At 41.0% G+C, this 27,016-nt stretch overlaps 2 protein-coding genes and 3 non-coding genes across 8 annotated transcripts; all 5 read right to left on the reverse strand.

Moving 5' to 3' along the window:
- Positions 1–908: 908 nt before the first annotated feature.
- On the reverse strand, positions 909–6,585 carry RAB42 (RAB42, member RAS oncogene family). The gene is made up of 2 exons (XM_039334306.1): positions 6,178–6,585; positions 909–2,187 (listed from the first exon to the last, which is right to left on the reverse strand). The coding sequence occupies exons 1-2, from the start codon at positions 6,441–6,443 to the stop codon at positions 1,770–1,772; spliced, it is 684 nt and encodes a 227-aa protein (XP_039190240.1). The 5' UTR covers positions 6,444–6,585; the 3' UTR covers positions 909–1,769.
- A 2,579-nt stretch (positions 6,586–9,164) lies between these two features.
- Positions 9,165–26,847, reverse strand: LOC120304134 (tRNA selenocysteine 1 associated protein 1). Of its 4 annotated transcripts, none has more exons than XM_039334311.1 (13): positions 26,712–26,847; positions 24,479–24,576; positions 23,347–23,446; positions 22,676–22,728; positions 20,327–20,458; positions 18,592–18,711; positions 17,480–17,642; positions 17,298–17,331; positions 13,775–16,296; positions 12,213–12,293; positions 10,788–10,876; positions 9,700–9,784; positions 9,165–9,337 (listed from the first exon to the last, which is right to left on the reverse strand). In XM_039334311.1, the coding sequence occupies exons 1-9, from the start codon at positions 26,736–26,738 to the stop codon at positions 16,163–16,165; spliced, it is 861 nt and encodes a 286-aa protein (XP_039190245.1). In that variant the 5' UTR covers positions 26,739–26,847; the 3' UTR covers positions 9,165–9,337; positions 9,700–9,784; positions 10,788–10,876; positions 12,213–12,293; positions 13,775–16,162. The 4 variants fall into 4 exon arrangements, with proteins under 4 accessions (XP_039190245.1, XP_039190244.1, XP_039190243.1 ...); XM_039334310.1 differs by having other exon boundaries at positions 13,876–16,314; XM_039334309.1 differs by having other exon boundaries at positions 13,775–16,314.
- Positions 9,514–9,586, reverse strand: LOC120304149. The gene has a single exon (XR_005555647.1). It is a non-coding gene; the product is annotated as a small nucleolar RNA SNORD99 (small nucleolar RNA).
- On the reverse strand, positions 11,442–11,574 carry LOC120304147. The gene has a single exon (XR_005555645.1). It is a non-coding gene; the product is annotated as a small nucleolar RNA SNORA44 (small nucleolar RNA).
- On the reverse strand, positions 12,675–12,816 carry LOC120304153. Its single transcript, XR_005555651.1, has one exon. It is a non-coding gene; the product is annotated as a small nucleolar RNA SNORA16B/SNORA16A family (small nucleolar RNA).
- Positions 26,848–27,016: the final 169 nt, after the last annotated feature.

Here is a 27,016-nt window from a genome sequence, read left to right on the forward strand (position 1 = left end):
AGCATCCTGGGATTGTGTATTTGCCATTTGTGACTTTCCCAGCTGTCTTCTTTCAGTGGGACTTATTTATGGCGAGCAAAGTTTAGGAATCAACTTTAAATGATGTACTTTATCATATGGGTAAAAAGGGAGTGGAATTTATAACACCTGTCTGTATTTGTGTATGAGATACAATCTTGCATTACCCGAGTATTTATATATAAATGTTGGTTCTCATGGCTACTTCTGTGGGTGAGTTTCAGCTAGGATGGTAGGTATGGTGCCCAGATAGAAAATGACACCTAACCAATGTTGGCTAATATAGAAAGCAAAGCAAACAGGGTTGGTTCATATTAATGCTTTGAGAAACCACTAGGAAATCCATCTGCTGTGGGCTAAATTGGGAAGATCAAGCAAACCACTCCAAGAAAATGCAGGAAAACTACTTCCAAATCACATGGAAGCTGTAGGGATATGTCCCCAACAGATCCTGAGTGGATTTCAACTTAGGAAGTGATTTTATTTTACTGTTAGAGTTAGTGTTTACCATAAAACCCAGAGAAAGCATCACTTTTCCTTCAGCAATAGGAAGAACAGTGTTCTAAACCAGGGGTCTTCAAACTTGGCCCTTTTATGATTTGTGGACTTCAACTTCCAGAATTCCTCAGTCCACAATTCATAAAAGGGCCAAGTTTGAAGATCCCTATTCTAAACCCTTGTTTCCTTCATTTCAAGAATTACACACTGAGAGATCATTTATTGTGATGTGAACACTACCTAGCATGGAAAAATGGCCAGTGAAGACAATGACAATAAACAAAGCTATACATATTATTATATATTATTACCATTTAACAGGGAAGTAAATGTTTTTACATCAGATATTTTCAGGATTGTGGAAATGAAGATTTCCTCAAAACATTTGACAACCATAAGATTCTCCCCAGTTCTACACAGCAAGGTAAAATAGTGAATAATGGAAAGAAGCTGTTTCTAACCTGCAAAATGCAGAACAAGGCTGCACGATGACGCTGGGATTAGTGCAGCGGTTTTTACTCCTGACTCAGCACTACATCTGTCTGTCTGCAATCCTTCTCACAACTTGTCCCTTCCATCTAGTGGCTGGATGAAGTTAGCAGCTGGATGAATAAGGATATAGGACGAGGGCCAGAAAGCCTGTCCAGGTTGAGACTATGAGCTGCAATTAACAGGATGGTGATGTGAAAGTGGGCTGAGATTTCCCAGAGGATCTCTTTTTAGGATGTAATCTGGGTCAGGCACTGGGACCAGAGGTTTAGTCTTCCAAGCTTTCGGACTCGTGCTGGAGCCCATCCCAGGAGAAGAGAGAGAAATTGGTGAGGGAGAAGTTCCCAGAGGATGGGCTTCAGCATGATCTGAAAGTCTGGAAGACTAAACCTCCCTCCAGTCCCGGTGATCGACCCAGATTGGATCCTGCAACATTATCCTGGTACATTGCTTTCATTTGTGATATCTTTTTAGTTTTGATGCTAAAAAAAAAAAAACATTTCAAGTTGAGAATTAAAAAAAAATGCTCTTTTCTTTTGTATCTAAAGACAACGGGAAAATATGTCACTGATTTTCAGCAGGAAACAAGATCTGAGATGAGATTAGAAAGAGCTCCGGAAGATGTAGTAAAGTACTTGGGGGTCACAGGTTGTGGATGGTCTCATTTTGGTAAGGATCAACCCAATGGATTAAGTCTGTGTTTCATCTAAGGAAGAATTCTATTTTGAATAGCCAGTGTCCTGTAACATCCAGTTCTAACCGAGTTAACACTGGCATGCTTCTTTGGATGGCTTCTTCCTTTGCAGACTGCTTGCTCTCCTCTTATAAATGATTTTCACGCCATCCCAGCCTTCCTGCAGGTCAAACTCTTTGTTTCTCAGAGCCTCATAGATAGCATTGGTGATAGTCTCAAAAGCCAGGTCTATGTTGGTGTCAGTTTTGGCAGATGTTTCTATAAAAGATGTGCCTAGAGACATGGCCAAGCCTTCTGCTTCCTCCAGGGTGACCCTGTTCATTGATTCAAGATCACATTTGTGGCCAACTAGGAGGAAAATTACTTTGTCCATCACATTGGTCACCTCATTGTACCAATCAAAGATACTCTCAAAAGACCTTCGATTGGTCATATCAAAGATCAGCAGCACACCAACCGCGTTCCGGTAGAAAGACCTGGTGATGCACCTAAGAGGGGGAAAAGGCCAAATTGATACATTAGCTTTTTCTCCAATATATCAGAGTTAACTAGAGCAGGATTCTCAACTTTGGCAACTTTAAGATCTGTGGACTTCCAACTCCCAGAATTCTTCAGCCAGCATGGCTGGCTGAAGAATTCTGGGAGTTGAAGTCCACAAGTCTTCAAGTTTGGAGACCCCTAATCTAGAGAACAGAATTATTAATCTTTATTGTAATCTATAACAAGATATAATTTACTTGGACTTCAGTAAGGCATTTGATAAAGTAGATCACAATAAGATAGAAAAATCTGGGTTAGACAGCATCACCACCAGATGGATTCGTAGCTGGCTGACCGGCTGTATTCAGTGAGTGGTCCTTAATGGAACTGCATCTCCATGGAGGGAAGTGTGTAGTGGGATGCCCCAGGGCTCTGTTCTGGGCCCAGTGCTCTTCAACATCTTCATCAACGATTTGGACAAGGGGATAGATGGGGAACTCATCAAATTTGCAGACAACACCAAGCTGGCAGGAATAGCCAACATTCCAGAAGACAGGCTTAAGATACAGGAGGATCTGGACAGACTTGAACACTGGGCGCTATCTAACAAAATGAAAATCAATGGTGAAAAAAGTAAGGTTCTACATTTAGGCAAGAAAAACCAAATGTACATGTATAGTATAGGGGGCACCATGCTCAATAGTAGTAACTGTGAGAGGGATCTCGGAGTCCTAGTGGACAATAACTTAAATATGAGCCAGCGGTGCGCTGTACTGCCAAAAAAGCCAACACAGTGCTAGGCTGCATTAACAGAGAGATAGAATCAAGATCACGTGAAGTATTAATACCGCTTTATAATGCTTTGGTAAGGCCACACTTGGAATACTGCATCCAGTTTTGGTCACCACGGTGTAAAAAAGATGTTGAGACTCTAGAAAGAGTACAGAGAAGAGCAACAAAGATGATTAGGGGACTGGAGGCTAAAACATATAAGGAACGGTTGCTAGAATTGGGTATGTCTAGTTTAACGAAGAGAAGGACAAGGGGGGAAATGATAGCAGTGTTCCAATATCTCAGGGGCTGCCATAAAGAAGAGGGAATTAAGCTATTTTCCAAAGCACCTGAAGGCAGGACCAGAAGCAACGGGTGGAAACTAATCAAGGAGAGAAGCAACCTAGAACTAAGGAGAAACTTCCTGACAGTGAGAACAATTAATCAGTGGAACAGCCTGCCTCCAGAAGCAGTAAATGCTCCAACACTGGAAGTTTTTAAGAAGAGAATGGACAGCCATTTGTCCGAAATGGTGTAGGGTTTCCTGCCTGAGCAGGGGGTTGGACTAGATGACCTCCAAGGTCCCTTCCAACTTTACTACTACTACTACTACTACTACTACTACTACTACTACTACTACTACTACTATTATTATTATTATTTTCATGATAGGCTACTAATATCTCTTTATAGGATTTTTTTTATGTACAACCTTGCTTGACAAATAAATATCCTAAAATAACTCCTTCGCTGAGTTTATAACTGTGGCCTGTAGAATGCGTGCTTTTCTAAAAGCTATGTAAACTAAGCACTATCCTAAGACTTTTTATTATGTCTGTTATGCTATGGTTTTTATGTTGTCTAAGTCTATGACCTATGATAAACATCCTACTACTGCAAGATATCAGAACTATTTGTTGAAGCACTTGTCTGGATACTGTTTCCTTCCATCATGTGCTCACTGACCTTGATCTGGAGTGGTGTTTGCAAAGCAATTTATTTAGATGTAAACATAGGTGAATCCTATTGAGATGATATACAGGTGGTCCTTGACTTATGACTGTAATTTCAGTCTGCAATTTCAGTCATAAGTCATGATAGTCATAAAGCAGGTCACCATGTGATCTTGTCTGATTTTATAACTTTTTTGGTGCAGGTCATTAAGCAAACCCATTGGTTGCTATGGAACATTTTTTTGCTGGCAATCAGAAGCAAGCACCAGTTCTACACAAGAATTATAGATTACAAAACTGAGAGTGTTTTATAATGCTTATAACTGCATGCTTCAGATATATCCAATAAGCAGTACACAAAGATGCTATTTGTAACTAATCCAGATTATATTACCAAGTATGTGTGTTATAAAAAAAAGTAAGTAATAGAAACTTGACAGTATCTTGGTGTGGGGAGGACACTGAACCTGGGACATTGGGCATGCAAAGTGATTTGTTCCTGAGCAATGTCCCTGATCAGGTAGTCCTCGATTTAGACTGCAATTGAGCTCAAAATTTCCATAGCTAAGCAAGACAGTTGATAAGTGAGTTTTGCCCTATTTTATGAGTTTTCTTGCCACAGTTGTTAAATGAATCATTGCAGTTGTAAAGTTAGCAACACGGTTGTTAAGTGAATCCAGCTTTCCCATTGCTTTTGGTTGTCAGAAGGTTACAAAAGGTGATCACATGATCCTGGGACACTGCAACCATCATAAATATGAGCCAGTTGCAAGAGTCTGAATTTTGATCACATGACGGTGGGGATGCTGCAATGGTTGTGTCAAAAACGGTTATAAGTCATTTTTTTAGTGTTGTTGTAACTTTGAATGGTCACTAAATGAACGGCTGTAAATCAAGGACTATCTGTAATCTGGAATTTTCCTGCCCCTTATTTAAAAATATACCAGAACCAACAAGAATTGTATGAAAACAAAACTACTGTTCCCTTTTATCTCCCAAGGGGTAGTCCCACCAGTGTTTCACAACACAAACAGGATCCAGGAGCTCCTTAATGACCAACAGTTCATTATCAGATTAACTTAACCAGTTCATAGTCCATTACTCTGTGAATCTAATGACACAGGTTAGGTCTGTGAAGACTTACCAGTTAATAAATGGGATGTCTTTAAGGTGCCCCAACATTGTGTTCTTTTGTCTTCTATCTCCAGATTAGACTTGAAATCTCAGCTTCAATCATATCATACATCTCCCAGGTTCCCTTTCTTTCAGCTGCTGGCCCCACACCTCTTCAGATAACAGATGCCAGCTGTAATCAGGAGGAGGGTGGGGAAAGCTCTCAAGGCCAAGTCATTCAGGGGATTAATTCATAACCAAAGCAGGAGTTTGAGACAGTCTTCCTGGAACCTTCCTTAATAAAAGGAGAACTTCTAAACCTAAAGGGAAGGTGGCTGGATTATCACATTTTGAAGAACCATATCTAGAATTCTAGATCTCCATTTAAATGCTGGGGCAATTCTTAAGAGTGATAATTCCTAAGCTCCATGGTTAATATTCTCCGCTGCTTACAGAAAGTAAGTCTATAAACCAGAACTTCAGAAGCAGAAGTTTGCAGCTTATTTGCTGCATAAGTATTTTGTGCCTTCTGAGGTTGGTAGCTGAGAAACCCTGGTTTCTGAAGGTTTCTGAAATTGCTCACAATTTGCCTCCAGTTTCCAAGACCTTATCTCTGGTCGGTCTGCTGATGTAGCTTGTGAACTGAAATTGTGGTCCTCAGCAGGACAGCTAATTTGTTTTTTAAATGTATTATGTATTATCTGGTAGATTGATATCAGTTTTCCTCCCGGAGCTCATAATAATCCTTTCCCATTTTCCCAACAATTCCATTAGGTAGAAATTGAGAGAATAACTGGTCTAAGTGTTCACTGAAGACCTTCTGTGGGTGCGGGAGGGGCTAGAATCTATGTTTCCTTGCTCATAGCCCAACAACTCCATAACAACATCATGCTGCTTCTCACTTTTGGAGCAACGTAAGAATTCAACAAAATGGTGGAAATAGCTGGCCATTTTAGGTCTGTGGAGGTGCCAAGCCTATCCTTGTTGAAAGGTACCACCATCAGTGGCCTTCCATTTGTTCTGCTTTGGTTCTGAATGGGGTTCCCCTTACAACTTGCCCAATGTTTTGACCTTTAAATATCCTTGCTCTGAAACATTTTATCTCGAGGGCTAGAATATTTCAATCTTGAATCATTTAGCACCCTTCTGGGCTCTCCTTACCTGAACCTTTCCTGACCAGCAGTGTCCCAGAGCTGAAGCTTCACCTTGATTCCTGGAGGGAGCTCCATCATCTTGCTGTAGAACTCTACACCCACTGTGGGACATGGGGTTGGGATGAAGCATCGCTCTGTGTATCGCCGCAGCAGAGATGTTTTGCCCACGGTGGAATCACCCAGCAGGAGGATCCGAAACTGGTAGTGCCAGTTGCCACTGGGTGGGTGGGCCGGCATTATCAGCCCCAATTTTGTCTCAGTAGATACTTCCATTGTGGAAAGGTTGACAGTGGGAGCAGGAGAGCAGCCTTGGCGTGGAACCTTGAGAAGAACCTGATTGTCCCTCCTCTGCTGATCTCAACAAAGTTCTTCTACTGACAGAACTCTACAGGATGAAGATACAGAGGTCTCCACCCTCGAGACTCCCCCCCCCCAAACTACTATCTCCTCTGGAGCAAGGAAAAGCCAACCCACCTCTTAGGAGGAATTCCTTTCGCTCCTCCTCCCTCAGCTCCACCTATCACATTCCCTTCTAGCTTGGCTTCTCCAAACAACAAAGCCTTGAGGTGATCTGAATTCTGTTTTTAAGGGATGATTATACAGAAACATGGATTGCCTTGGACATTATGTGGTTTTAGATTTTTTTTTCTTTGATGTCCTGTTTTAATCAGAGTCACCTTTGTGAGTTAGGCAGAGACAATAATTGAATATATAAATACATAAGTCTATTATTTCAGATACGTGTGCATAAACAACTGTGTCTACTAGACTTCTCCAGAATATCATCTCCAAGCTCTCTGAATTGCTGCAATTGTGGAATAAAGTAGAATTCTGGGACATCCCAGAAGATCAGATTTCAAAGATCAGCTTTAGAACTCAGTGGATTCCACTTCTGTAGAAATCAAGTTCATCAAAGAGAATGTAGATGTTCCATCTAGTAGCAGCTGGGCTTCTTGCTTGATTCAGAGGACCATGACGCAAACCTATACCAATGTTTTTTAGGAGCACTCAAATTCTAAAAGAAAAAAGGGGAGGAGGTAAAGGAAATCTACCAGTTTTCTTCCCCTTTGCAAATTGACTGTATCACATCCGCACCCACAGCTCTTAAGAACAACATGCATTCTTCCCCAGTTCCTCTTTCCTTTACATGCCAGTCTCTTAAAATAAATCAGTCTTGCTGTTTTGTTATCTATATTCTTCCAGACATTAACTGATAAACTATTTAGATTTGTAGTAGCTTCTGGGGAAGAGCTTAAAGGAAGACCTTTCTGGAGGACTTGTGTTCCTTACCATGCAGCAAACCCTCATCTCCAAAAGCAGAGTTAATGCAGGACTAGGAAGCCATGGGAAGTCTTCTTTGCCTTCCCTGCTCTCCTTAGCTGCCTCCAGCGCTTATCTAATCTCTTCCCCCAGCCCCCAGTCATGTGCCAGCAGCTCCTAATATTATGCATGAGGGCTAATTCACTCCATCTATTTTGCACATATAGGACAAAAGTCCTTGAGCAAGGGGGGCCCTCTTGCTTTTTCTTTCCAACTTCATTTCATCTGAAAGGCATACCTTCCATCTAGCAAAAATATTGATAAAGCAATTGGAAAATTAGTTTGCAAAGAACATCCAACACCATCTTAATAGTCCATTATATCAGCCATTATAGATAGCCACCTCTTCTGATGACTGGAGAAGTTGAAACTTCACAAGCAAAATGGGTGCATTTTTAAGTTTTTATCCCCTTCTTTGCTTTTTGATTACTTTAAAACTTTCTCATGCTTTCATGGCAGGGAATAGTTGCTTCCTCCAGGCTGGAGAGTGGTTGCTTATTTTTCCCCAGCAGGCCTTCAGACACCCCACACATGCAAAAAAATTCCAACTGCTTATGCTTCGTTACCCAGGTGTGCTGAATTTCTATCTGACATGGTTGTGAAAGACACAGCAGTCCTAAAAATAGAATTGACCAAACAATTACATCTTATCAGCCCTCCTGTTCCTTGTAGTTTTTCAAAATCCAGGTGATCGAAGATCAACTGTGCATGAAAAGCATCAGGTATTCTGTTTCTGTATGCGTATGGTTTTTGAGGCTTTGGAATCACAAGGCATGGAGAAAAATGCTGGCGCTCACTTGAGTTTGACACTTGCATCCATCCTGCCAGTGATGTCAGCTGTGGCTTACAGCTTGTACACTTTCTATGCATGTCTAACAAACTGCAGTTTATTGTTAATCCTTGATTTATAACAATTTATATTGTTAATCCTTGATATATACAATTGAGCCCAAAATTTCCGATGCTAAGTGTTAATTTTGCCCCATTTTATGACCTTTCTTGCCAGTTAAGTGAATCGCTGCAGTTGTTAAATTAGCAACATGGTTAAGTGAATCTGGTGTCTCAACTGATTGCTGTCAGGTCACAAATGATGATCATGGAAAACAACCATCTTGAGTCAGTTGCCAAGTGTCAGAATTTTGATCACATGCTGCAAGTCTTAAATGTGAAAAATGGTCATGTCCTTTTTTTCAGTGCCACTGTAACTTCAGTCACTAAATGAATTGTCATAAGTTGAGGACCACTTGTATACATTCACATAAGCTATGTCTTGGCATCTGTGTGAGACCAGCCATTAGCCACCCAGCCTGTATTGTTTGCTGATTTACAACCTTTTCTAACATTTATTATGCTGCTCACCTCCCCTATAAGGTGGAATCTGGGTGGCTTACAAGTGATAAACATCTATAATCATGTCTTATTTTTTGAAAAAGAAGATGCTTTAATTCAAATTGAGGCACACAAGAAATGTTCAAAAGCAAGCCCATCCAGGCTTTAGATTGTCTTCTGAACCTATTTCAATGAATAGTTGAAATACATTAATTAAAACTTGCAATCTTAAGTACAAGTCAAAGCTAGTTGCCAGTTTGGCTGCCAGGATTAATCTATGTTAGTGCATAGGATGCATTTTATGTCAAGGAGTGGGCAAGGAGAGAGAACAAGAATGCACAACACTGGGGAAAAAAGACACAATCCTTTTAATTCCATACAATTACAAAAAAGACAACTATTATCAGAAAGCTGTTCCAAGAAATTTCAGAAATTTTTGTGGAGTTTTTTCCTATCTTCAGCAAGCCCTTGGCTTTATCAGCAGGCCTATAGCAAATTCCAAGGAAATCTCTGAAGACCTAAAAAAAAAGTTTTTTTAAAATTACCCCAAGTAGTTTTTTTCATTGCCCTCCTGAACCACTTTTACACTATCCCACTGTGTATGCGTCAAGTATCCCCTCTCTGCACTTCCAAATACTAGGTTAGAGAGCAAAGAGATGAACAACTTTGATTCCTGGAAACAAACAACACCCCTGCCTCATCTCAGCCCCATATCCGCAGGATTCATCCAGCTGTCACCATCAGCAAATGTGTCATCATAGACAAGGCAGAGGTGGTGTAGATCTCATATGCTACATGTTCAGAGTTACTTAAAAAGTGGCTACTGGGTATTATACTATGTAATGCAGATCTATGATCAGCAGGAAGCACTCATATTTACATTGCTATCATTTGCTGAGCCGTCCACTCCACCAGAAGTCCTTCTCCAGAAGAAAAATGGAAGGTCACCACATTGTCCTGTTCTCCTGTAGAAAGAATGTGGGCACTGAGAGCCAACTAATTTCCATAAAATGGTAAATTAAATTAAATTAAACTAATTTCCATAAAATGGTAAATTAAATGCAGTGCACACTAATAGTAGGATGTTAAAATGAGACATGGAGGAAGGCAGTTTAAAGTTACTATACAGCTAGTTCTTAAGTTACAACCACAATTGTGTCCAAAATCTGTTGCCAAGTGAAAAATTTGTTAAGTGAGTTTTGCCCCATTTTACACCTTTTTTCGCCCAATTTGTTAAGCAAGTCACTGCAGATCTTAAATTAGTGACATGGTTGTTAAGTCAATCTGGTTTCCCCATTGACTTTGCTTGTTAGAAGGTTGCAAAAGGGGATCACGTGACCCAGGGACACTGCAAAATGTCATAAACGTGAGTTGTCAAGCATGTAAATCACATGACCATGGGGATGCTGCAATGGCTGTGTGAAAAATGGTCACAAGTCACTTTTTTCAATGCTGTTGTAACTTTGAATGGTCACTAAATGAACTGTTGTAAGTTGAGGACTACCTATATTCAGTAAATACTTCCATTTAAAGATCCTTTGACCACTTAGAACCTAAGAACGGAAAAGCTACCATACAAATATGAGCATCACTGCTCAAAGTGAATTTTAATTATTTTTCAGAGTACACCAACAAGCCAGCATCACTTTACTTTAGTTCTCCCCAACCTGGCACTCTTTTGAAGAGTGGTTCACTCAAAGCAAGCACACGTTTATGCTTGAAGATCAACTATGGATGTATGACCATCTGTTTCAAGGCAGCCCAGTTCAATGCTGGATTTACCCCAGCAAAGATGTTAGGACCAGCTTGTTTTACTTTGCCTCCTTTTTGACCATGAGATCAGTAATTGGATCTGATGGGAAAGGGATAGGGAGGGTCTGAAATGCTACTTTCTTTTCATCCCACCTTCTCTCGGTATCACATAGAAACACCACCCATCTCCATGAAAAACATAAACAGAGAGAGTACCTTGCAGGCTGAGCTACTAGCTTTGACGGTTACAAGGGAAATGAGGATAATGGCATCTTTTCCAATCATCGAGAACTTCCAGACGGTAACTGAAACATATAAAAACAACCAAATCTGAATTTAAAACCATTCGAGATTGTCTAAGCAAAAGCAGGAATGATTGAATTTCATTAGGATTTTAAAAATCCCAAACATAAATGAGCATTAGACCCCACATTTCTAGACAGTTACTATTAAATGAAAATACTACTTGGAAAAGAGTCTCTGAATGAAAGCTATTCAGGTTGGCTTACAAACACCAAACAACATTGCTTGCAAGATCTTAAAAAAATACCTCAGATTAAACAAGCCCTTAAGATTCATGGAAACAAAAAAGAATAGAAAGAAGTTGAAGAGAATATGTCCCATGGGAACCATCTCTAGTTTATACCTAGAGAGAGAGAGAGAGAGAGCAAATGAATTCCTCAAAAGTCTGCAGCGGTGTTTCTGAACTTCAACAGCTTTAAGTCCTCCTGCCTTGGGCAGGGGTTGGACTAGACCTCCAAGGTCCCTTCCAGCGCCTTGATTCTAAGCCCACACATCTTTAACCTTGCTCTAGAGGAGCACGCAAAAGAATAAAGAGGTGTTCAATCCTGTGGACAGGTTAATGCTTCAGAGTGTAGAAAGGTCGAGTGACATCCTCAGCTACCAATGGCTGGGAAGTCAAAGTCCTTCTCATCTTATTCTTGCATGTTGTTGGAGACCTTGTGGCTACTGGCTAAACCACAACTCTTGGTTTAACATGCCAATCCATTTTCTTGACTTGACCCAAGGAACTCGGGGATCCTCAAACTTTTGAATGGTGACTTTCTAAAACGATGAATTTATGTTAATCACGTCCCTCTTATGAATACTGCAAAGCAGTTATTTTACTGGGGTGAAGCTAGAGAGCCACTCTGGTGTAGCAGGCTAAGGTGCTGGGCCAAGAATCAGGAGACTATGAATTCTAGTCATCCTTTAGGCACGAGAGCCAACTAGATGGCTTTGGGCCAGTTCTTTATCAGTCCAACCTGCCTCACAAGGTTGATGTGAAGGAAATGTCCAGAATTGCACAGATGAGTTGAATAGAATGCAAGATATAAACCTAACAAATAAAGCAGAATGAATTTTTATTAAACTTTGTCTATCAGATTAAATGATCATCACCCCCCCACCTCAATTTGAGATCTCTCGAATTAACTAAGAGGAAGCGTATAGACCAGTATTTCTCAGTCTGGGCCATTTTAAAACAGGTGGACTTCAAATCTCAGAATTCATATTGGCTGGGGGTGGAAGAATTCTGGGGACTGAAGTCCACACATCTTCAAATGGCAAGGTTGAGAAACACTGGTCTAGACTTACATCGGCTATAACCCTCTGCTGAGGATAATTTGTAAGTGTTCTTACGTCAAGTTGGGAGAGGCTTTTATGAACAGCCATGTCCAGCTCCAAAGCAGCAGTCCACCTCATTTCCTTTCCTGCTGAAAGCTGATGGGAAGAAAAAGAGAATTAGACGAAGCCAAGCTACTACAGGACTCCAAAATTAGGCACAGAGATTTATCTTGTTTTTTAAATATTTCCAAGAAAAAAAATATAAAAATTTGCCAATTGAAGGAGAAACGTAATTCATTACTGCACCAGGTTTTCTTTTAAAAAAGGATTTGGGAAGATTACATCCAAAACTATTACTATCTTTTATTTTTAATTTTGTTCTTGATATAACAAGAAGTTACGAAGTATTTTATCTGCAGTTTCTTTCCTTGATTGCAGTATATACATCATCTATAAAGTTAGCTCCTATAAATCCAGAACTCATGGTCTATGTTGCTTTGCTTTCAAACTACAAAATGCCATCAGTGAATATGAAAAACATGTATTTCCCCCAAAATGTTGCTGAAGAGTTATGGGAGAACAAACCAAACAGCGACCGTCAAAGAAAAATATTATTTTAGGCTCCTTTTTGACTGCATCAGCTACAGGTAAGACAGATGCAGCTTCGATAGGGCCATGTAAAAAAAATGCTCAACCTTCCCAGGTAAACCAGACAGGAAACACAAGATGAGCTAAATTAGCTTACTGTAAGGTTACATTAACAGAATCTTCCAAGTCTGAAAATACAAACTTCCTCACCACTTTTAACAGCCTGATCCATTAGGATTTGGTCCTTCCTAAACATTGCTGGTTAGGTATCTGTTTACTGCTTTTTGACAATTTGTTTTATGCATGATTTAAAACAGCCTGTTGGCTGGGGAATTCTGGAAGTTGAAGTCCATGCATTTTCAAGTTGCCAAGTTTGAAAAACATGATTTAGATTGAACTTGAAAAATGTATTAGAATTCTGCATGCTGAAAAGCACCAGACACAGCAACTGGAGAAGGTGGGAATCCAACACGGAAGGTGTGGAAAGTTAGATTTGATCTCAAGGCCAGCTGAGATATTAGCCCCTAGAACAGTATTTCTTAACCTTGGCAATTTTAAGATGTGTGGACTTCAGCTCCCAGAATTCCCCAGCCAACATGGACTCCGTTAATGGAGATAGCAATGCCCATGAAGCTAAATGAAGCAACCTGGTATAAATTCCAGGGAGTCTGAAAAAGGATCTTTTAATTGCACCACTTAAACTACATCCATAAAAATGTTAGAAAAGGAAGCTGGCTGGAGGACTCTGTAGGCCTGATAGAAGAATCCCCTTTTGAAGACCTTTTCTATGAAAGGCAGGATTCTGACAAACTAAATGGGCTTCCGCAGATTCTGAGATGAAAGGGGGGGGGGGTGTCTGGACGACCTGCGAGACCGCACTCCTTTTAGTCTCCCACCGCCAAAGCAACACTGACACGGGAGGGAAGCACCATTCCCCACCCAATTAGGGAATCTCGCGTGGGAGACAAATTGCAAGAAAGCGGCCAGACTCGGAACCAAGCCCCAATACCCGCATTTCCCTTCTTCCCTGGGATGGAGTACTCTCTTACTATGAAATTAAGCCGCCAAACAGGAATCGCTTCGAATTAATTAAGAGGATGGCGATGGATGGAGACGTTTCGCCCCGCTACGAAAAAGAAGCCCCGCTAACCTGCCTCTAGGTCGCCGAGCACGGAAAGAACGGGGGACTCGCCGACGTCGCCTTTTATAGCGCCTGTTAACGTCTAATTCGATTGGCTCCTTTAAAAAAAAAAAGAGAGTCCTGAAAGGGCTCTTGGGAAATGTAGTTTCTCCAAATCCACGTCAGGTCAACAGGGCGCACATACATTCAAGTTCTTATGAAAAGATTTTATTATATCAAACGAATGAACAAGAGGAAAAAATGGATAGGCTTATTTTGAACAATAGATTATTAACGTTGAAATTAAAGAGAGAACAACCCAGCTTGTTCCAACTGGGAAGGCACAAACAAAAGAGCTGTAAAATATTTGACCAAATGGCTTGGAAATAAGAGTTTGTTGCCTTTTTCTGCAAACAGAAAAATTAGACTTTTAGCAAGACATTTCAACCATCCCTTGCTGAAAATGAGGTACAAAATTCCTGCACTGCCAATTCAATGGATTCCTGGTATCTTATACATGCTAGGGACCTATTCAAAATATGTATGCCTCCTTAGTATATATAGCCATACTTGTGGGTGTGAGGATTATCTCTAACTAGAGGAAATATTAAACTTAATATGTTGCCTAAAGCTGCCATTTTGTGTTCATGAAAACCAGAATTTGTAACCAAAGTGCAAAGAATATGTAGACTTAAAAAAAAATGTTTTTTCCATGTTCCATCCACCCATCCCATTGTCTTTATATCTAGACACAAATCAAATCTCAAATGTTCTGCTTGTGGATCAAATGTTTGAGATCTACAGCCTATCCACAATCCCATGAAAGGTCATGTATTCTGATTTTCAGATACAATATTACCTGACGTTTTTTAAAAAAAATCATACAATTCATGTTTACTTGAATATTCCATTTCATAGGTACACCATTTTGACAGGTTATTCTTACCTGGTAAGACTTAGTGATTTGCATAAATTTCTCTAAATTTCTGAACTGGAAATAAACCCTGTTGTAAATATTCACGTTTTCCTTTCCCTGCAGAAATGAACTAGGTGGACATCCACTGGAGACGTTAACACACGTTAACACTCATTTGCTTATAGCAATTTTCCTTTAATCCTCACTACAATAAACGCAGTGTAGTTGTATTAACAATACAACTTGTACAACTTGTACAGCAACAAGCAAAACACCTCAGGCTGATATGGCCTGTAGTCCTATCTAGAGATACTAAAAATGCCAGTTTATAAAACTTGTTCAAAGTGTCAAAATCCCCGCCCTTCTCTGCATCTTATAATATATAAAGGACAGTATCTGTGTATTCAAAAGTGAGGGAAGCAACTTTTATTCTTTGAACACAAGATTATTTATTCAATATAGTTGCCCATCTCAATCCAATTCACCTGTAATCAGACACTAGGAACTTTTGTCAATAATTACTGCATTTAGTTCATTATCTTCATATTAAGACTGACTTCGAATTGCACACCAGCGCAACTCATGAGTGAAATACCGGACCTCATTTGTGGACTTTTTTGCTCTTTTTTTTCTAATAGAGTTCTGAAGTCCTAGGAAATTCTGTTGCATCCTTTCAATGGCTCCCAATAAAGATATTATCCAGCTATGGAGTACACAACTAAAATTTCTCTGATCGCTTTAGACTCTTCATATTAAAATAGAATATCTGGTTGTTTTAACAGAAGTAGCCTCTACATGCTTCAAAATGTACAGTTTGGACCACTTTCAGAAACTGCTAAATATTTGTCCAAGTTATTCCATCTGCTCTCTCAAAGATTTTTTTTCCATACTGTGGTTTTGCTTCAAAATCATTTCTACAGAGTTTTTTTCAGCATATAAAAAGAAAGCGCTCATGGAACTAATCCATGAACCGACTCCTGATCCCATTTACCCTATGGAGAACACCAGATACCCCACCTTACTGTGTAAAAGATAATTTTTTTTTTATTATAGTTGGAATTAAGATTTCCCATCTTTTTTTATTTAGTTCATAAATTAGAACTTCTTGGCTAGGATAAACAAGTGTTGTCTTAGGATCAATAGGGTGGGAAGGGAGAAGAAATAAAACTAAGTCCCCAAGTTCTAATTTCATCTCAAATAAGTGACCACAATCCCCCTCTGCTACTATCTGCTGCTCCACGAGTCCAGGAAGAACCCAAAGCTGTTCTCTGCATCCTTGACTTGAGAATCTGGAGGAGAGAGAGGGGTGAGTCCGTTTGCAGCTGCAACTTCCATGCGCTTGGCAGGAATCCAAGGCCCACTGGCACACGGCTCGGAGGGAGCATATCAGCAACACGGCAATTATACAGCTTGGAGCTCTGAAGAAGCACTGTCCAAAGGCTGCCAATGGCATTCTATCAAGGCATCGTAGAGTTCTTCGCTCTGTTCCATAAACTGCTTGTTAGCTTCACTCACATCCATCTGGGGCATTGGATCTGCCAACGGAAAGAAGCCTACATGAGTGAATTTCGGAAGACATTTGTGTGAATGCTGAAATACAGAATTCTTCCTGGTTTGGGCTGTTGTATCTTGATTTAATAAGCTCCAATCAGAATTTTACTTGCACAGGCAACCTCTTTGAACAATCTACAAGCCAGCACCTCAAACATTGGTTTAATGTTTTGTCCAAACTGGACGAAATAAAAAAGGACGATTAAGAAAGATTTCACTGAACTTAGTGCAAAGAGTCTGTGTAAATAAAATGCCTGACTATACAGCAAATGGGGAAATAAAGATACAGTTGTCAAAATTGGGCCATTCTCCATGTATTCATCTCAAGCACTGTAGCTTAGAAAATGATGGAGAGCTTTTTAATCCATTTGAGAGAAACTTTTGTTTCTCAAACTTTTGGAGTATAATCTTAGGAGAGTTACATACATATAGCAATAGCACTTAGACTTATATACCGCTTCACAGTGCTTTACAGCAGGAGTCCTCAACCTTGACAACTTTAAGACTTGTGGACTTCAACTCCCAGAATTCCTCAGCCAGTCCACAAGTCTTAAAGTTGCCACGGTTGGAAACCCCTGCTTTATAGCTCTCTCTAAGTGGTTTACAGAGTCAGCATATTGCCCCCAACAATCTGAGTCCTCAATTTACTAACCTGGGAAGGATGGAAGACTGAGCCAGGAATGAACTCCTGGCAGCAGGCAGAGTTAACCTGCAATACTGTATTCTAACTGTCACCACACAAGGATGATACAGCACAATCAAAAACACACTTTTGACCAACTGGGGTTTTCTTCCCACTAGCAGCTCTGTATTTGTAAATGCAAATACTTGTTTGGATTAGCAAATATATTTACTCATAATACATCTAGAATATCCAATATTTCAAAGCTTTCTGCTGGCCCAGAAGTGATTTGGTTCGAACTGCCAAATTAGAAAAGGAAATTAATTTCTACTTCTAACGAGAAATTACAATAAGCAACCTTACCTTCTAATGCATCTTCACCCACTTCTTCATATGTCTGCAATAGTGAGAATTAAAAATTATAAAGGAATAAAAAAATGTTTATTTAGAAACATTTAACAAAAGCTTTATGAAGACGTACATAAGATAAGGACTGCATAGTTTTGATGTAAGGAATAATAATGCCTAGAAATGTTTACCCTCACCTGCATGGTACTCTGCGTGTAACCATATTGTGGGTAGCTGTAGCTGTAACTGCCAGTGTTTTGATCATATCCCCAATGGGCATAGTAGTTCTGATATTGCTGGTAGTACTGGTTATAGTTATAATTGTACATCTGATTGTACTCCACCATCTTCAGTCGGTTACTTGGAAAAAAAAACAAGGGTGGGAAATAAAGAGAGAGTCACTGACAAGGATTCTATAACATTTCTGAACAAAATTTAATCTATGATAAAAATCCTGAATCTGCACTCATGTCATTCCATCAAATCTATATATTACTAAAAAGTCTGCCTGTTTGTAACCTTCAATTGGGTAAAACTGTGCATTATAAGGCAATGATTTTTGAATCAAGGTATCTCAAATGGGCTAACTTAAAAGTTTGTATCCAAAATCGGGGACTCAGGTCTCTAAAGGAAAGGAAATTTCAAGGACCTTCAGACCAGTTGTATTGGTAAAGTTCCTTGCCGGCTTCCCACAAGCAAATTCAATAGGGAAGCTGATAGGAAGTCAGAACTTGTTCGCACTGCTTTTTTGTCCACCTGTGGTCATTCTGTTTATTTGTTTAGGTAAGGAAATATTACTGAAACAATGACCCAATGGGCCACAGGTTGTCTAGTAAATCATAACTGTATTCTGCTGAATAGTGTTTGTGGCAGCTTTATTCACTGCATCTCATTATCTTAGACATAGGGAAGCTATGACACTCCACATGGGCTGAACTATAGCTCTCAGCATCTTCAGTGTAAGACCAGGTTGGCTGGCATTGCTTGGGAGTTTGTAACACCTGGAGGGTCACAGGTTGCCTGAATTTCTACTAAGGCAGGCATGCCAAACTCGCGATGTCATGTTTCCCATTGCCGGCAATGGGGTGGGCGCGGTTTCAGTATGATGCATCCAGCCCGCGTACTAAGGCTTTCAGTCACGTTTATAAGGTAGCTCTACAAGGAATCCACCCTTAAATTAATGTACTTATCTAAAACTTTTTAGATCTTTTAGGAAGTCATCATGGCTTCCAACATAAGGGCAGAATCATAGTGTATGACCCAAACAAGTGGCACTGTTGAATTAAGCCCACCTTCCATCTATACTTACGCTTTTGGTATGGCAACGCTCAAGCGTATCGGCTTAGAACCAAGGCCAACAGCTCCCTGGCACTCTACCAGTGCTCTTTTTTGCTCCAATTCATCTGAGAATTTCACAAAACCATAGCCTCTGTAAAATCACAGAATAAGCAAGGAAGGTAAAAGGGAAGGCAAACTTGCATAGAGATTCCCAATCATGCAAGTCATGGTAAGCTTGCGCCTTCTAAGATCTAGTAGAACTTTCTGAAGTGCTGTTGGCTTGTTTGTCACACTCATTTTATTGAACCACTCCTCAAAAAAAAAAAAAAAAAACCCTGGAAATTTTATGGCGCTTAATTTAGTAGGTTTAATTCATTAAGAGTATAAAGGGGAACATACGCTCCCTGGAGGCCAGGGGCACGAGTCCCCAGAAACCTTCAAAACATGTTTATACTTGATATAACACAGAGGAAAATTACAAAATGTCTATTTAGGGAATCATATTTATTACATTAAAATTTAATGACACTGAAAATGTAGTTCTGTCTTGGCTTTTCATTGCAAATGGTCAGGATTATTCTCTTCTAGAAGGCTTAGCTTTCTTTTATAAAGGCTGACAAGATTCCCTCTATGAGGAATGGGCATGCAAAAGTTCTGTTAGTCTAGACCAGGGGTAGGCAACCGTGGCTCTTTTATGACTCGTGGACTTCAACTCCCAGAATTCCTGAGTCAGCATAGCTGACTCCCTTTTATAGTCATAAACGAGCCAAGGTTGCCTACCCCTGATCTAGACCTGAGGTGGGGAGCATGGCTGGCTCAGAAATTCTGGGAGCTGAAGTCCACAAGTCATAAAAGAGCCATCGTTCCTCACCCCTGGTCTAAACCAAAGATGGGGGGGACCCAGGATCTCTGTTCCATTTGGCATGGTTTCCTTAAGTTAAAAGAGGGCCTTCACTCTATAGAAATGTTGTAGAGCTATCCTGTGCAGATAATCCTCGACTTACGATCACAACTGAGCCCAAAATTTCCATCGATAAGCAAGATAGTTGTTTAATTGAATCATGACCCATTTTCTAACTTTTTTACCATGGTTGTTAAGTCAATCACTATGGTTGTTAAGTGAATGATGCAGTCATTAAGCAAACCTGGCTTTCCCATTGATTTTGCATGTCAGAAGCTCCCTAGGAAGGTTGCAAAGGACAATTCCAGGACCGCAGGATGCTGCAACCATTGTAAATACATGCCAGTTGCCAAGCAACCAAAATCTGATCACATGACTGCGGAGATCAGTGTAAGAACTGGTCAGAAGTCACTTTTTTTCAGTGTGTTTGTAACTTTGAACAGTCATGAAACAAAATGGCTGTAAGTCACAGACTACCTACACTAAGTGAAGATACACAAAAGAATAACTGCAAGTGTTCTGAATAAAATAATCTGTGCACTGGGATGGATGCTGGCAGGTTATTATAACTCTGTTGGGCCACTGCAATGAATAAGCCTTCATCACACAATTCAGAGAGACATCTACCATAATAAATATAAAAGTTAAGAGATAATAGTTTACACTGGATGGATAAACTACAGAGGCATCAAAACTTTTACACATCTCTTACCTCCATGCCCTGGATTAGCATCTTAATATTAATTACGGAATAGTATAGAATTCCAGCTAAATCTTTTCAGATTTGTCTTACCCAAAGACAGCTTTGCTTCATCCATTGCAAAACAGGAGGAAACAATGCAAAGCACATGTTAGAAAAGCTTACTTGGAAACGCCCGTCTGATCCACGACCACTTTTCCACCCCGACATGATGGGTATACTTTTACAAAAAATTCATATATCATCCCGTCATCAACATCAGGGGAAAGATCCCCAACAAAGAGGGAATACTCTGGGCTGTGGAAAGAAAATAGAGAAAGAATAGGAATTGTCCAGAGGCAGCCGTCAACAACACTCAATTAGCATCTGTGAATTATTTTTAGGAGATCAGCCAGGAATGTTCAAATTTGGTGGGGGTGGGCGCAATGGGTCTGTACTGAACTAAAAACCAGTGGTGGCATTTTTGCAGAATGATTGCAGAGCTTCAACATATCCCAGCTCTAAAAAGGCAGCTGTGAGGTATATAACCAGTCAAAACACTGAGAAAGCTTTAATATTCAATCATATTTAACACCATCAAGCCACCCTCCTTGAAAATCTGCTCACATTCTTGGAAATAAAAGTGCTGCTGGAGGCTGGTGTTTTGCTTTGCTGGAGGTGAGTTCTTAACCAGCTTTTTTTAAAGAGAATTTTGAAGTATTTAAGACAGTGGTTCTCAACCTTTCTAATGCCGCGACCCTATAATACAGTTCCCCATGTTGTGGTGACCTCCAACCACTTATACATCACCGGGTGCCAGGGGCATGGCCAAAGAGAAGGGGGAAAAAACGGCAGACAGCCTTGTTTGGCGACCCCCGTGAAATGGTCGTTCGACCCCAAATGGGGTCCCGACCCACAGGTTGAGAACCACTGATTTAAGAATTCAGGCCAAAGAATCTGGTAGGTAGGAGATAAATGCGTATGTGCCCTCTGTAGTAAAAACAGGGAACTACAGGGAAGGAAGACTAAAAATGAATTAAACCCTATTTTAACTCGTGTGCCATAATTTTAAACTTTCTCTTTAAAAATGCAGCAAGAGGCTGTTTTTTTCTTTCTTTTCAAGAAAATCAATGACAGTTGTAACCTGTAGTTGTGCTCAATCTAACCAAAACTTTTAAGCCAGTATTTCCCAACCCCGACTTTAATTTCTGGCGTTTTTGCTTCTTAGGGAATTCTGGGAATTGAAGTCCACAAGTCATAAAAAAGGGCCAAGTTTGAAGACTTAAGGTTGCCAACGTCAAGAAACACTGCTTTAAGCAACTGCTTAATTTCATTTTACATTTCTCCTGTCTCTCGATATCTCCAAATACCTATTCAGAAATATACATAAGGAAAAAGGGCTACATTTATTTAGACACTTGGGTGAAAAAGTATGCTGAAAAGTTCTCTTTGTGAATTTTCTTAGGGCAAACACCTCCCTTTGAATACCCTTTAGTTTTCAGTGTAAGTTGGAACTGTACCCATGTGGTATCAAGGAGCTTTGTACCATCTGTTCTTCTGTGATAAGCAGAACTCCCAACAACTTTTCATGATTTGCCATAAGTTCTTATGTTTTATTATAGAAAGTTTTACTATGTCCTCTATCGTAGTTAACTTCTGAACATTAAATGATAATAATTTTAATAACAAGATATGGAAGCTATGTTCATGTTCCTAAGACAGGGGTATCAAACTCACCGCATCACATGATGTGTCATGACGTAGCGCAACTTTTTTCCCCTTACCGGAGCTGGGGTGAGCGTGGCTTCTGCGTGATGTATCCAGCCCGTGGGGCGGCAGTTTGACATCCCTGTCCTAAGCATTTCACTGAATGGCAGTCTTTAATAATACCAGAAGAAACCATGAACAGGGCTCCAAATGCTTTTACAGTTAATAGAAACAGCCTCAAAGTTTATTGCTGTTTCCACCACCCCACCCCACCCAAATATAATCTAGGCCACTACTTCTCAAACTTAGCAACTTTAAGATGTGTGGACTTCAACTCCCAGAATTTCCTAGTCAACCTTTTCTCTAGTTTGTAAAACCCATTTATTTTCCTAGAAGAATGGAATGGCTTTGGCATGGCACTGCTTTTCAATGGACTAAAACATGCGTGAACTAAGGGCTCACTTCTTTGGAATGCAGGCTATTGGTGCCATTAAAACTTAATAGTTTGCAGAGTTTGAAAGGTGCCACAATCCTATTTGCTGCTTTAGCTAAGAAAGTGATTGCTGAGGTTATCAGTTAATGAGTAATATGCACCCACAGTAACCACTGCACTGGATAATAGCAGAGTTAGCAACATAAGCTGGAAAAACATGTTGTACAACTGCCAGGGAATTTTCATCCACCAGCAGTACCACATAACCCCACTGCTTGGGACACTTGTGTGAGGATTGCTCTTCAGGATTTTCTTTGGAAAAATAAGCTGAACATCACACTGGAGCCCCATAAAAGATAAGAACATGGAAATGCTTCTCTTAGAGTTTAGCTTACCTGTTATCAGGCTGCTTCCCATATGTGGCATAGTTTAATTTAAAGCGCTTTGTCTGAAATACAAAGTAAAGATGCAAAAACACATTTTAAACATGACAGTTCAAGGGAAATAACAACTACAGAGTTTTAAAAAATAACTTGAGTTTTGCTACACTGTGATTTGGAATACTCATATATATTTGTACAGATTGAAACATGTTACTGTGATAAGCACCTTCCCTTACTATTCTGATTATTTCAATGGACCTAAACACATAACACCATCTTGTGCAGCAAGATGGGTGCTGGGTGACCTTGAGGCAATCACCAAGAGACTGTGAGTTCTAGTCCCACCTTAGGAATGAATATTGGCTAAGTGATTTTGGGCTAATTATCAGAAGACTCTGAGTTCTAACCCTGTTTAGGCATGAAAGCCACTTTGAGTTGACCAATACACAAAGAAGGCAGGATAAAATATGTATATCTTGCCTTCATTATTTTTATACATTACTCAAATAATTCAAGATGGGGAACATACTAATATCCCTTCCTCTCCCTATTTTTCCCACAACCCCAGGAGGTGGGTTGAAAAGTGTGATGATTTATAAATTCTAATGACTTAAGTGGGGCTCCCTCACAAATGTGGGTGCTTAGGATTTAGGTCGGCTTTTCAGATGAGCTCCTTTACTTACAGGGGTGGCGCCAGGAAGGGGCTTCCCGTTGATTTTATGTAAACATTTCTCTGCTGTGGCCAGATCGGCAAATTCTACAAAGCAATAGCCTGCTGGAATCCTGGAAGGAGAAAAATAAGTCATTCATTGCCTGTGTTTGTGCAGGCCAGTGAAAAATGTTGTGGAGAATAATGCTACCAATGTTTACTAGCCACAATAGCTATATATTACCTCCGGTGTCAAGGCAGTACGCCTCTCAAATCCCAGTTGCTGGAAAACACTAGCAGGAGGGCGCTATTGCTCTCATGTCCTGCTTATGAGTTTCCCAGAGGTATCCCCTTGGCCACTGTGGGAACAGAATGCTGGGCTAGATAGGCCTTTGGTCTGATCCAGCATAATTCTTCTTTATGTTCTGTTTTACTGCAAAGTGAGAGATCAGGACTTGGCAATCATATCTCAAACAACGTGTCAATTATGTTCTGCAAGAGAGGCCATAGAGATGGCGACCAGGATGACAGCTTTTCCAGTAGTGGCAACCTGTTTACAGAGTGATGTTCTCAAGACAAATTAAGGCGGCATTCATATAGATACCAGACTGAAATTACATGCACTTGAAAAGGAATCATTCATCATCTGTCTCTTGATTGCTTTAACAATTTTGGCAGAAAGGTTTTGGGGGTGCTCCCATTCTTAGAAAGGATTAGGAGCTACAATCAATCAGTGAAGAAGACTGATCTAATGGACTGACTCTGGATAAGCATTAGGATTAATTAGCAGGGGATCATTTTATAGATGCCCCAAAGTCATAACATGGCTTGCTTAATTTTAGCCTAATGTGGAATAGGAACCATAATATACTATAGTTTATGCTTCACATAGCAGTTACAATATAGTGGCTTATTCAATAAACCATTGGTCTAGCGCAAGGTAGGAATTAAAGCAGTATCCAAATCACACAATCTATAGATGGGTTTAAAATAACCTCTCCTTCCCACCAAAATATATGTACATCAATAGCCAATAAATGAAAAACAACCCAACAATCTATTCTGAATATGCACATCAACAGCTAATAAATAAAAAACAAGCAAATAACCCCATCAATCTATTCTGAATATACACAATAGCCAATACATAAAAAATAAATCAATACCCTGTCAATCTATTCCGAATTATCTTCACACTCAAAACTAGTTGTCCCATAGTAGCAAAAGCTCTTGAAATGAAGTTCTCATCCATATAGGGCTCCAGCTAGAGAGAGAAAGAGAAAAAAAATAAGACAAGAGTAACATAATGCAGCAACAATAAGAATGATATAATTAAATGCCATTTAAGAGATGCTACTTGAATCTTCTTGCCTGCAGGAGGCTATCTAAAGTTATCCAGGAGTACACCTGTTATTAGAACAAGCTTCCTGAAATGAAGCTGCTAAACTCTTTGAAGAAAGGGAAAATGAAGATGCAGTAGTTTTCACATTTCCATGCTGTCAAAACATAGCTCCAAGCAAATCAAATCAAATCAAATATAGTGGAATGATGGAAGACCCAAGACATCTGCATGGTCCTCTACTTTGTTAAGCATGAAAACATTTCAATGATAGCTAAACCATCCACAACAGAGATAAATTTCTCTACCTGTGTGTATTGTCTTTTAAAAAATATCTAAAAGCAAGGGAATAATGTAGCCCAGTGGTTCTCAACCTGTGGGTCGGGACCCCATTTGGGGTCGAACGACCATTTCACGGGGGTCGCCAAACAACGCAGTCCGCCATTTTTTCCCCCTTTTCCTTAGCTGTGCTACTCCCTTTTATTCTATTGGCTTTTGAAAGCCAATAGAATAGACTCTCTTGAATAGAGTCTAATTCTATTGGCTTTCAAAAGCCAATAGGAATTGTCCAGGCTGTCTCTGCCCTGCTGAGCCCGCCAAAAGTCCCATTCTGCAAACGGTGCTGCACCAGTTGAGTAGTCCTCGACTTACGACCGGTTGGGGGTCACGGCATTAAAAAGGTTGAGAACCACTGATGTAGCCTGTCTCTGTTCCATGAAACAATCCATCAGTATTATAAACCACTACTGAAATTAAAACTTAACATGTGTTACTGAAATAAAATCCTTCTTCCTTTGTTGATTTCTTTACTTCCTGTTCCTTTTGCATCCCTATTTGAAACTGAACATGAAAGAGCTCCGTGCTACCTTGAAATTGAACACATTATTTTGGCATTCGTGGGCCACCTCCCTCATTTCAAAGGCACAAAGTGTTACTCAAAATTAGAGAGCCGTAGGTGGAGGAGACTACAAACAGGATTACTTCAGGATAGCACTCTATGCATTTGATGGAAATTGACAGATGGAAATTTGATCAATGTGCAGATTTTCTAAGCGTTATCCAAGAATTTTTGGTATGGCACCCAATATGTTGATTGCACTGGGACTATCATGGTCTATTATTACTACTTAAATGTATTATGGTAGAGATCCAGATAGTACCGTAGTTAAAGTATCAGACTAGAAGCAGAAGACATGGGCACAGAGCGGGTGGGTCACCTTGGGCCAGTCATTTTCTCTCAGCCCCAGCAAGGAGGCAATGGCAAACCACTTCTGAAAAAACCTTGCCAAGCAAACTGCAGGGACTAGTCCAGGAGTCAATACTGACTTGAAGACACACATATAGATATACGTGTCTCAGAACAGAATAGAATAACGAAGTTGGAAGGGACATTGAAGGTCTTCTAGTCCAACCCCCTGCTCAAGCAGGAGACCCTACACCATTCCAGACAAGTGGCTGTCCATCCTCTTCTTAAAAGCTGCCAGTGATGGAGCACCCACATCATTATGGACACCCCTTTCCAGAAGACTCTGGGCTTACGACATCCCCTCCCCCCCAAATCAAAAGCCACAGCAAAGTCCAGGCAGCAGGACAAAGCAACTCTGCCGCTGGGAGCCATCAAAAGCCCACCGGCTCTCCCGGTCTGGGAGCAGAGCCAGGACTTGGGGTCTCCAAGACATCCCCCCCACAGAGGGGCGTCTGGATCTCGGGGGGAAGGGGCGCTTCTCATTCTTTCTCAAGAACCAACCACCCAGCGAGGGGGAACTTCTGGCACTTCACGATTCCGGAGGGCAACGAGCCCCATCTCCACCTGGATCCGCGAGGAATCCCTCCTCAGCCCCCCCCTCCCGAAGAGGCTCTCCCCGCATCCAGCCCCTCGGCGACCTGCGCGGGCCCCGCTGGCAGCACTCTCTGCTCCCGCCCCGTGGAGAGGCCCGGGGAGCGAGCACTCAGCCCAAGCTCTCTTCCCGCCAGGAGGTTCCTGGGAGGCGGCGGTCTGGTCAGCCGGGCGCCCCTCCCCAACCCACCCGCGGCTCAGCCCCGCCGCCGCCGCCACTCACGTCTCCCATCCACAGGCTGGCGGCCATGCTGCTCTCGCCGCTCCAGGGCGCCCGGGCTAAGGGGCGGGCGACGGGGAAGCCTGCCCCGCTCAACCCCGCCGCCGCCGCTTCACCGCGCTTCCGCGCCCCCTCCTCGCTTTCTCCGTCGGCGCGAGCCCTCTCCCCCCTCCCCCCCTCCCGCGCGTCCCGGCGAGAGGCGAAAGAAGGCCGGAGCGGCGGCAGGGTCCCCTCGGCGCTGTGCACAGCGGCCCCTGACGTTGCGGAGGAGTCGCTGCACAGCCTGTGCCCCGGAGATCGGCTCAGCT

The sequence above is a fragment of the Crotalus tigris genome, unplaced genomic scaffold (genome assembly GCF_016545835.1).
Source record: "Crotalus tigris isolate CLP2741 ecotype Arizona unplaced genomic scaffold, ASM1654583v1 scf7180000017628.32516253702:7417878, whole genome shotgun sequence".
In the NCBI taxonomy this organism is placed as follows: Eukaryota; Metazoa; Chordata; class Lepidosauria; order Squamata; family Viperidae; genus Crotalus; species Crotalus tigris.

Excerpts from the sequence above, each read along its gene's own strand:
- RAB42 (XM_039334306.1), bottom strand. The coding sequence starts at position 6,443 with ATGGAAGTATCTACTGAGACAAAATTGGGGCTGATAATGCCGGCCCAC. Across the intron at positions 2,188-6,177 it reads GCTGGTCAGGAAAGGTTCAG|GTGCATCACCAGGTCTTTCT; the intron begins GTAAGGAGAGCC and ends TCCCCCTCTTAG.
- LOC120304134 (XM_039334310.1), bottom strand. The coding sequence starts at position 26,738 with ATGGCCGCCAGCCTGTGGATGGGAGAC. Across the intron at positions 20,459-22,675 it reads GGGAAGCAGCCTGATAACAG|CCCAGAGTATTCCCTCTTTG; the intron begins GTAAGCTAAACT and ends TTCTTTCCACAG. Across the intron at positions 17,643-18,591 it reads AGCGTTGCCATACCAAAAGC|TAACCGACTGAAGATGGTGG; the intron begins GTAAGTATAGAT and ends TTTTTTTCCAAG.